The sequence below is a fragment of the Netta rufina genome (genome assembly GCF_964035555.1).
Source record: "Netta rufina genome assembly, chromosome: 10".
Classification (NCBI taxonomy): domain Eukaryota; kingdom Metazoa; phylum Chordata; class Aves; order Anseriformes; family Anatidae; genus Netta; species Netta rufina.
In genome coordinates, this window is record NC_140133.1 from 2,550,099 (window position 1) to 2,562,164 (window position 12,066).

The 12,066-nt window shown below is 34.0% G+C and overlaps 1 protein-coding gene across 1 annotated transcript in view; it reads right to left on the bottom strand.

Annotated features, from left to right (window-relative positions):
* The window catches only part of CACNA2D3 (calcium voltage-gated channel auxiliary subunit alpha2delta 3), a gene marked incomplete at both ends in the record, with an annotated part of 463,508 nt that overhangs the window by 256,274 nt on the left and 195,168 nt on the right, over positions 1-12,066 (bottom strand). Inside the window, one exon of the mRNA XM_084292978.1 lies at positions 5,308-5,382. Within this exon, the coding sequence (XP_084149104.1) occupies positions 5,308-5,382 (75 nt within the window). The remainder of the gene's footprint in view (positions 1-5,307; positions 5,383-12,066) is intronic.

Sequence of the window (12,066 nt, forward strand, 5' to 3'; positions counted from 1 at the left end):
TTATTGTTAAATTAGTTCACTAGGGATACAATAGAAAAGTTCAGAGCAACTTTCAGTGGTCTAAGGATAGCCTAAATTTTTGGGGGTCTATAATGACTCGTCAGCTTTAAAAAAAAAAAAAAATCCAAATAGCTTTCAGTGAGCCGTTACATCATTTGTGTTTTTTTGTTTTGTTTTGTTTTGCTTTTACAGCTAAGCAATGCAGGCAGCAATCTTTTTCAAGGATATAAGAAGATAGATAAATATATACTTAAGTAATTTGCGTAAATAAAATTCAATATGCAAAATTTGTATTTACCAACCTGTTATTGGCAATATCATTCAGACTCATTGCTGCATCACTCTTCTGATTATTTAATTTCTGCTAACTGCATACAAAAATAAAAGCTCACTGGAAGTTATACACAACGTCTATTTTTGTCATTCCAATTTATGCAACAGTAAGTTCACCATTTAGTTTGGAGTTATTATGCCTATTTGTGCATCTAAAACATCTAAAAGATGATATATTTCATCTGGAAACATTTATAGATAAATGTTCTCAACCTATACATAGTACAATAAAAAATATAAAAGAGGAATGCATATTGTAATATTGTTACATTAAATCTGGAGTTACATTAAATCAGATTGTCATCTGATTCCTTTGGGGTAGGCAAATTGTAACATGGAGTTTCTCAAAGACAAAAATCTCTTGGCTCAAGAAAACTAGTATTAAAATAGACAGTTCCACATGTTTGTAATTTGTGGAGAAGGTGCAGACAGTGACAGTCTGAATATAGTGTCTGAATTATTTCCCACTCTTTTTTAAATTTATGTATATCAAATTGATATACTTCAAGGTAGCAGCTGTTTAATGCTAATGCCTAATTATAAATTAGTCTGGTAACATTCAAATATATATTACATATTTTACATTACTAAGACATATTTAGGGGGCACAGATTCATTTAAACCCCATTTACACTACCCAATGTAACTACAGATTTAATCTTTGTGATAAAGTAAACTTGAAACAAGTTTTGCAAATTATGAATAGTTTACAAGATTCTGAAAGTGTGTCTCCACACATCCAAATCTGAACCTCCAAGGCCAGCACACGTTCTAGGACAAAAATTTATGAAAAACACTATATTATGAAAAAAATTTGAAAGAAGTGGATGCAACATGATGCCTGCTGTATCATCTGTAAATTATAATTATTCTAAACCAAATTACTACATTCTTTTATTGTAAAAATGAAAACAGAAATACTATATGTTGGAAGAAGTCTAGTACTGGATGTCTGTTTTGTACCTTAGTAGATCTGGTGGCACTTATATTAACGCCAATAACATCACTATTATATTTGATGTTTGCCTTTTATAAATACATAAAAATTAATTTGATTCAATCAGGTTTCTGAAAGGCTGTGCTTTCAGAAGTTATAGCTGACAAATTTAGTTAGATCCTCACTGCTTCGCCATTTGGAAAACTACATGTAAATATCTTCTAAAAAATCAATGATATTGCAGAAAAAAATACTTGATCAAAAACAGTGGATGACATGTACTGACATACCTCTTCCTTGTAGTTTGTTGCTAGCATTAAAACAGAAAAAAGGAATTTTTTACATGAAGATTTACAACCCAAGGCTGCATTACTCTGCAGCTGTTGGTGGGGAACAGGTTTAGATGTTTTGAATCATCACTTCTGTCAATGTATTCTCATACTTTCTTAAAAGAAAAAATAAAAGTTACATGATCAAAATGATTTAGGGCTGAAAACCTGTTTTTTCTCCAACCCTCATTCCCTTTCCATAATAAAAATGCATTTTTAACAAAAATGTTTAAATGCCTTATTATGTAATATATTCAACCTATTCAATGTCGTTTAAAAATCTACTGCAATACACCAGACAAATATTTATTAATGCTATAATCAAGGAAAGATATTGATCAAGTAACCCTCACACGTATGATGAGGCATTTCTAATTTCAATTTCTAATTTCACTAAGGCAACTACCATGAAAACTGTACCCTCTTTCAAAACATGCATTTTGTTAGGTTGAAGATTAGAAAGGTAAAATTACTCATGTTATGGTTTCTTTACTATCTGACTACTCTTACTGAAATAATTCAGGTTCAGGAATTCTCTTTTACTTGGGCTCCTTTATCACTTAAAACAAGAAGTAAACTTAATTTTGCTCTCCTCATTAAAATGCCTATGGGAAAAAGAGACCAAAAATGTAAAATACAGGGACAGGGAAAGGCCATGTTACATCATTTAAATAAAGATGGGACCAGATCGCACATTAGAAAGGAATCTTTATCTTCAGCAATAAAACTGGGTTGTTACTCAAGGAGAAATGAAACGTGCTTGCATTGTATGCACTTGTACAGATCTACTCTAGTGTCAGGCCCATGTTACTGAAAGACAAGAAGAACAGTAGGGTGAAGGGAAAAGTGGGCTTTCCAAAAATTTCTTAGAAAACTGGGCTGCAATACTCAAAGGAGAGTTTAACCACTCAGCAGATATCAGCAGGTTACAATACTCTAATTGTTTTTTCATACTCTAAGACTGGATTTATTTTAGATAAGTAGTTCCTACACTGTGGTCCAGAAAACAATGGTAAGTGATTTAGAGCCAAGGAGACAATGTGTAGAACTAATACAGTATTTCCAATACTGTTGGGGGGGTGTGGGTGGGTCACAGGTTTTTTTTATTTGTTTGTTTGTTTGTTTTCCCTCCGATAATGAAGGGTATTTTCTGGAAGCGTGGTTCTTTGGCAGCCTGTTATATTGTCTGGGCCATTTGAAGAAGCATTTCTATAAACCATCCCTGAATGTGAAAGAGCATGTACTTTTGCTACCAGTCTTTGTATTGAATATTTAGCACCAATCGTCATCAAGGTATTCATTTCCCAGGCTGCTATAAGCCCTAAGGCTGAAGTAGTTTCTTGTAGCCTACAGCTCTTATGGTGCATTTTTTAAAGATGCTCCAAGGTTTTGTCTTACCCTGGGAGGCTGTGCATAGGATCAGAATAGGCTCTGGCTGTAGCCCAGCCGCCTGAGGAAGATTGTTGCAGGTAGCAAACCAAACCTTTTTTCATCAAATAAGCAGCTCTCATCTCTCCAGCCCTGGCCCATCTGCACCTCTTGTTAGAATTCAAAATCCCTCATCCTGCTATGAAGCTGGTTTGTCCTCTAGCAAACTACAAATACAGTGGAAGTGATAAGGGTAGCCTAATCTTTGAGATATTTTGTTGTTTTTTTTTTTTTTTTCAATTTCCTTGTCGTAGAGTTTAGAGATGAAAGAAAACTTGGTTCAAAGAAAGACATTGAGTATGTTTAAGTGACATCCTCAGAGTAGAAAGACTCCATCTGAATCCATTAGAAGCATTTCAAAGCAATTTCTTGTATTTGCTTCTAAGTAGTATGTTTACTTGCTTTACATGTGATCAAGTCAGATGAACCTAGCAAAATGCAGTTAGCAAAAATATGTGCGCATTTGTGTGTGTGATAGGAGGGACAGGGTAAATAAATGTTTTTTTTAAGGGTCATTTAATGGGAGTTCTTTTACATTGATACATGTATTATGGTTAAAATATATATATATATATATATATTAAGTGGTAGAAATTAAAGTTCATTCAGCATAAATTAGTTACTTAGTAAAACTTGTTAATGCATATTTCCAGCAACAAATGCTGCATTAAGAAATACCTGTCCTTAGTAAGCAATATATATATAAAAAAAAAGTTAGAATGAACATCAGGTGTTAGGTAACACGGAAACCCAGAAAATTTTTGATCAATTAAATTAAAATGAATCTGCCATTAAGCAACATATGGGTATACGTTAATCTGCATTTTGATCAGTTACAGAGTGAAAGGAAAGGTTTACAGTTGGAATAATTCCAGGCAGTGTATCTCAGCCATATATTTGAATCTCTAGCTTTAAGTCTACATCTCACACAGCTTTCATATGGCTCAGTAGAGGCACTCAATAAAGTGCTGCTTTAGAGAACTGCATCACAATTCACAAATAAGGGTCTTCAAAAGCAAATTATTAAAAACAATTTATGTCATTCAACATAGCAACCAAATTCTATTTAGATATTCTAAAAATCAACAGTGGAGACCATCAAGCATATTGAGCAAGCAGCCCATGAAGAACAATTCCTGCAGAATGTTGGTGTATATTTACGTAAAATGTGAAGAACTCATGAATAATACAATAAAGTTTAGCATAACCAGATCAAGTGAATTTTCTCTTGTCATACATAAAAATATGTAGTTCAGACACAAGTATGTTTTCAGAGCTATACTTGCTAATTCCCACAATGTCTCATTGACTTCTATAAGCAAAATTGAACTACTAATTTGAACCTTTACATGCAATTCATTGCTGAGCTGAGAATCTTCTGGTTTGCTTTTAGTTTAAAAAAAAAAAAAAAAAAAGTATTTTGAAGAAGACAAGTCTGCTGTCCATAAGCAAGACCTGTCATAGGTGAACAAGTCAATTTGGGAGAGAAAGCTTTACAAGAGAAATTCTGTAATAAGGTATGGCTATTTTAACATGCATTTTTCTTATTTTTAATATTTTTCTTATTTTCTATAAGAAACATAGAACTTTTCAAATATCTTTTATACCAAGACTTTCATAATTTCAAAAAGAAGCACGGTGCATTATTGCTCTTACAGAGCAACTTCTTTTGGGTGGCAGGCAATAAACCAAACTCAGCTGCAGATTTATACTGTAGTATCCCTTCAAATAAAATGTGTTGGTTTTTTTCTGAAAAAATGCCAGCAGTGTGTAATTCATTTGTGCTCACATACAGAGAACTTTCTTGAAAGAATGCATAATTATTTTGACATGCAAGCCTGGAATGGCCACATATTTCATTCACATAGCATAATATTTGTTTTCATTTGTTTTGAGATTTGTTTCAGCTTTGGTGTTAACATGACTTAAGACTGCAATCTCTTCCTCAGTCAGAATGACAGTATAATTTAAAGCAACAAAAGTATTTTAGTTTAAAAACAAATAGTTAATAAACTTTATTAACAGTATATTTTCAATTATTTTTGCATTTTTAATAAACTTTATTCAATCAAATTAACTAGGAAATTTTATTTTTATTTAGGAAATTCATAGCATTTTATTTTTCTTCCTACTGAGTCACATCACACTTCTTTGAAATGGCACAAGGAGAAGAATTAATAAATTCTAATAATGGAATGCATTATTCCAAAAAAAGATCATCATGGTACCTTGTTATGCTCTGCATCCTAACTCTGTTGTTTTGTTACTTTAATTTCTTACCTCTTTGTTTGCTCTGTCTGCTTGAACTAATGTTCCATTCAGACACGGTTCAACATAGTGAAGTTCTTCATTATACTATGGAGAGAAATAAAAAGTAGGATGAAAAATTTAATTAAAAGCTTTGAAATATACATTTTAATTTAATTATTTAGAACTACATTGAAATATGCATTTCAATATGCAGCAAAAACAATATGATTTAGTTCATTTTTGAAAGCTGGCCATGGTATATTTTTTTTTCTTTTACATGCTTCCTAGTGTTTCAGAGGTTTAGACTTTTAAAAAGGAACATTCAGTTGAATGGATGCCAACACTCAGGTGTAATTAATGGGTAATGTACACACTAGATGGTATAAATATCCTTCATGCTAAAATCTGAATAGTATTAAGAGTTCAGATTTGATGCATCACTGTCACAACTCCCAATACTTTTTTACATATACAGAAAAACCTGACAAATAATTGAGGCATTGGATAACACATTTTGGAAGATTGATAGTGGAACAACCATGCCAAAACTTCTGGGAGCTTGAATCAATCTCGAATATGTCTATCAAGTCAGAACTTCAGTCAAGCAACTAAGGCCTGAAGCTGTGACAGATCTTGAAAGGAATCTCTGCTTATCTTGCAAGGTCCAAGTAAATGAGATACTCCAGTCTCACTTTCAGAAGCATCTTAAGAATTTAAACAAAGTATCATCAGCATGACAGATCTAACAGACATCAGATCTAACAGAACCATGGATGCTTAAGTCACTTGACTGAAAACTGACTTGATTGTTTAAATCTTTTAAACCTTTCGGTAAATGTCAGATTGATATAGATGCCTTCAAAAATTCTACATCAGTTTTAGAGATACAGTCTTCACTTAGTTTCTCTTCTTACTAATCAGATCTAATCTAGAAGTTATCACAAAGTATGAGGTCTTCGCATTTTGGCTCTACTTCGTTTCACTCTTTCACAGACAGTAAGTGAATCAGAAAATCCATACCAAGAAAAGACAACACATTAAGTTAAGCCAAAAATAATGATGGAAAGCATTTCATATGATTAACATATGCATTTATTCAATTATTCCTCCATCTCATGAGGAATAATTAATTAAAAAAAAAAAAACTTACAACAACCTATTACAAAGTGTTGTTTACACAAGGTTCTCTGTCACTGCAAGATCTGATCATCTCTGCCTTTACCTCTGAATTTGTTCTGCACTCTCTTCAATTTAACACCATCCCTTTGTATGCACAGATGCTTAACCATAGACCCCTGCAACCTGTTCCACATAGGACATCTGTTATCATCATTCACATGAACAGTGTACTGTTTGTCACATTCATTAATTTCATAACTACTGCTGCAAAGAGAAGAGTTTTTAATTAGAACTTCATTAAATTATTCTTGAGGCATTGTGCCAGAATTAGTCCTCCACTCTAAATACGTATATATGTATGTATATATATATATATATATATATATATATATATATAAACCCAGAGTAACTCCACTTCCTATTGCTAGAGATATAGAATATTTACATTAGCATCTACATGGCAATTGTTTAGCAGTCCAAGCAAAACAAGATGCTAGGTTATTTATGCAAACTTTCTGCAGGAAACGTTCATGCTTTCCTAACTATTTTATTCCCATCAACATTATGCTGATTTAGGAGATCCTGCAGACCATGTCTATTGCTCCAAAGGTAATGTGAAAAAACAAGGCAATGACATCTGAAATTCTACAGTCACTGGCAATGTGCTGTGTGCATTTCAGAGCCACAGCACTTTATTGGTCTGACAAATGAGGTACTCTTCCATGTAGTTTCTCTTCAGACTGTTCTTCAGTCTTTCTTCTGAAAGTTGTTCCAAAATAATAATGCCAAATCCACACACTATTATTACATGCCAAAGTGAAAATGGCCTTCCATTCTGTTGTAAAACAAAACAAAAACAACAGCAAAACACCATATCCTGAAAACCTGTAACAAACACTGGCACACCACTGCCTATTTCCAAGCTCTCTCCTGCCTTCAGTTTTTTTTGTTATTGTGCTGTGTTTTTTTTGTTTGTTTGTTTGTTTTTTAAGGCATGTTCTTTAATCAACGTACTTTCTGATGAAGCCTGGATTTTTAGCGTGATTTTGGTAGCTGTCAGTAGAGACTAGACTGCCAGATGTACTTTTCTTTATATGATACCAAGCACAATCTTTAATCAGCCAACATGGAGTAAAATATTAGTCTGCCTGTCTCTCAGTCATGATAACCATTTCAAATATCTCATGTATGCAAGTAAAATCAGAATTTTTAAATGATATATTAGTACCACTTTTTTTTTCCACTTTTTTTTTTTTTTTTTTTTTTAAATTACAGGCCTGTCAGTCTCACATCAGTGCCTGATAAAATTATGGAGAAGATGATTCTTGAAGTTACTGAGGTGCACCTGGGGGACAAGGCAGTCATTGGTCCCAGCTAACATGGGTTCTTGAGGGGTAGGTCCTGCCTAACAAATTTCCTTTTATGATAAGATCACCCATCTAGTTCATCAAGGGAAACCAGATGATGTGATCTTTTTGGACTTCAGCAAGGCTTTTGACATGGTTTCCCATAGGATCCTACTGGACAAAATGTCCAGCATACAACTTAACAAAAACATCATATGATGGGTGAGCAATTGGCTGATAGGCAGGGCTCAAAGGGTTGTGGTTAATGGGGCCACATCTGGTTGGTGGATGGTCACTAGTGGGGTCCCTCAAGGCTCCATTTTAGGGCCAGTCCTCTTCAGTGTTTTTATAAATGATTTGGATGTAGGACTAGGAGGTGTTCTGAGCAAATTTGATAACGACACCAAACTTGGAGGAGTTGTGAACTCAGATGAGGGTGGAAAGGCCTTGCAGAGAGATCTGGACAGACTGGAGAGCTGGGAGATCACCAACCACATGAAGTTTAACAAAGGCAAGTGGCAGGTCCTGCACCTGGGATGGGGCAACCCTGGCTATACGTACAGACTGGGCGATGAGACGCTGGAGAGCAGCCCTGCAGAGAGGGATCTGGTGGTTGTGGTTGACAGCAAGCTGAATATGAGCCAGCAGTGTGCCCTGGCAGCCAGGAGGGCCAACAGTATCCTGGGGTGCATCAGGCACAGCATTGCTAGTCCGTCGAGGGAGGTAATTGTCATTACGAACTGTCATTATGAACACAAGAAAATGTAGATTTTTAACCTTCTGAAACCCTGCCAAGTTGTGACACTATTTGTATCTGCAGTAGCTAATTCACCTTAAGAATATTACTATAAAATATTTAAAGTAATCTGCTATATATGGAAAAAGAAGCTGGATTATGGCAAGGCATGTCAATGAGTATTTTATGTAGCAGTGTTCTGTGAATAACAAGCACAACCTGACGTGCTCTGTTTCTCAGAGTTTATTCCTCTACCATTCAGATACAAACAAAAGCATAGTACGAAAAATCTGTATATAAACATATATATCAACTTCTGATGGTTCAAATTGTTGCAAAGATGTATTGTTATGATTATATTTTAGTTATTATACAATTTTCTGCTTATATAGACTTCAAATTCCTTTAAAAATATTATGAGATGGAAAAATTTACTAGACAAAATTATTTCACTTCCAAAAAGAATGCCCAAAACAGCAAAAATCTCCCAAAACCCATGAAAACTGAAGAATGTTGATGCAACACATGGAGGCATTCAAGCAACATATCCATCTCAAATTGGCATACCTACTTGATAAAAGCTTTAGTACACCTTCCCCCTTCAGTAAAATACACCGCTTGTGCTTCATAGCATGTATCAGATGGCTTTGTCATTGTCATAGGGTGTTTTACAATGTGATCACTAATAACTCTTTTAACTATGCTGAACTTTTTTTCAGAATGGAAAAGAGAAAAGACATTCCAGAATTTTCTCGATCTACAGAAACCCCAAACATATTTCACAATCTCACCCAGCAATTTGAGCTCAGTACTGCAGCTATTCTATGACATTTAAAATTTTGTATTTAAGTAAAATAGCTTCCTGATCTTGACTCAAAAGACCTGTTAGTAAGTGCTGACTTTGCCAGCAATACCTGATATAGATCTCCCTTTTTTCCAGGAAAAGATTTTTGAAACAGATTTTTCTTCTTTAGTTCAAAGCTGTCAGTACTCAACTTTCTTATTTCCTACTACAAACTGAATCCACCTGAGTAAAAGACTGCATTCTGCCCTTCAAGAGCTTTGCATTACACTGTTTTCTTTTATTTCCCAGTGTTACATAATATCATACCCCTATACTCGTGTATATGACATCTTTGCACATTACATTTGTCATAGCTGTGATGCAATAGCATAGAGAGCTAATTACTGTGCAGCAGCTTTCAACATCTTGCGCTTCATTGACAGAGGGAGGGAGAGAAGTAAAGAACAATTACCATGCTTTACAAGCTTCTCTTAAAACCTCAGCCTACTTTAAGCTCTCTTATAATTTAAGCACTTGGGGCCACTGATTATAATAATTTATTTACTTACTTACATTTATCTGTTTTATTAGTTTACATTATTTTGCCACTCTAGCTATTTCTTTGTACAGCAGGCATACAATAAAGTGAGTAGGCCAAAGTCTAAAGTAAGGAACCATATAATTAGTAAGACAGCTGCTGACTTATAATCAGACACTATTCGTATTCTAAAAATTAGGCATTTTCCAAACCCATGCAAGTAGTTTACATTTACCTTAGTATTTCTCATATTTATCCTTTGCCAACTGTCTGGAGCCAGGTGCTTAGAAACAAATTCATACTGTGTTGTGCAACAACACACATATGTAAAGAGTTCACACTACTTTAGGCACAACTACTTTTCAGCCCAACCTAACACCCAACAATGAAGCCAAACCAATTCCTTTGATTCCTCCTTTGGTATTTCCAAAGTTCCCCTAACACTACTACACGCAACCAGTAGGATACAAGTGCAGCCCAGAGCTTGTAGCACTCATAAAGAGGGTCACAAGTGGATGCCTTCCCCTTGCCCAGCCTGCTCTCATTTTGCCCACACAGAGTAGAATTAGTCAGGCTGGCTCAAAAATAAAGTTTATCCCTTCTGTATGAATACTAGGACTTTGAAGATGAGACTGCACAAAAACTGTTTATAATGGAAAATTTTGCAAATTAAAACCAGGGAAATATGCTACTGTGCTTTGAATTAATACTCTTCTAATATATTTTGACAAAATAGTGTGACTAAAGTGTTAAAATTGATTAAAATTTTCAGCTCAGTTAATATTAATGTAGAGTTTACATTTTGTAAAAGCATTTAAAAAATTTAAGCATTGGACAAAATTAGTACTCCTTTTATGATATTATTGTTAATTTAATGCATGAGCTGGAGTTACACTTCAAAGCAAATTGGAAAAATATGCCTTTTCTCTTGTTGTTGTAGGCATCTCTTTCATGCACCAGTACACTGACCTTATATTTTAATATAGGCAGCACAAAATCACTCTTGTATTTAAACAATTTCTTGCAATTCAATCATCTAGTCCATCAATTTCAGATAGATCTTGCAACAACCTAACCATGAAAGCTAAAACAATTTCTAACATTATGTTTTTATGTTTATTCTCTGGAAAGACTCACACTGAATTCTGCTTTCTGCTACATATAAAGTTTGAAATATATTTAGTAAAAAAACAAACGGACCTAATGGATATGAAACAATCCAACTAATGTACTGCTAACAGCTTTGAGGGCTTGTTGTTGGCTGCTTTGTTTTGTTTTGTTGTTGTTATTTGTTTTCTATCCTACTAGATATTTTTAAGTGTTAATTGAATTTTTAATTACATTAGTATGTACTGACCATAACTCCTATTACCATTAATGAAAATTCTCAACTTTTATGTGCACAGGATACTGAAACGTATAACAACCCCAAAAGCCATCTGAATGCCTTTAGAAAACATTTTGTACAGTGTAAAGGGATAATAAAAAACTAATAGAATAATAAAATCATTAAGGTTGGAAAAGACTTCCACGATCATCTGGTCCAACTGTCCTCCTACGACCAATCAATTATGCCCTCCTTCTACATGAGTTAATTATGTAATTATTATGACGGAAGATTAATACAAAAGATATTCTGAACTAATTTATTAAAAATACAGTACATGCACATATATTTCAGGCATAGTTATTTCATACTCCAGACAATGTCAATGATTTACACTAGTGTTACCGGGATTGTTTATTTTAATAGAAAAATGGCACTTCTGTTTTACCATACCATGGGAAGGCCCAAATCCTCCTTACATTCAGAAGTTTGAATACATTCTTGGGACTTACATTAATGATAAAAGCACTTACTTATAAAGTGGTTTTATTTACTAACTCTCAAAACAATATCAAAGGGAAATTTATAGAACCATCAATATCTCCCCTCCTCAGCCAAAACATAGTCATGATCAATCCCATTACACCTCAATAAGTGTAAAACTATCCCCTTGTCATATATTTAAAGCTTGTATGTGAACCAACTACCACACACGAATAACAGAACTACTGATGATTCTTAGTTATCACTGTTCGTAAGCACCAGTAAAACCTTTCCACAAAACGTTACAATACACTTGTTGTTATTTGCAAAATAATGTCATATCATAGGATCAATATGGAAAAAGTATCCTAGAACTTAATATGTCTTCAATGCTAAACATCAGGCATTGCTTTTCACATGATTTTACAGATCAATAAATCTTACTTTTGGAGAATA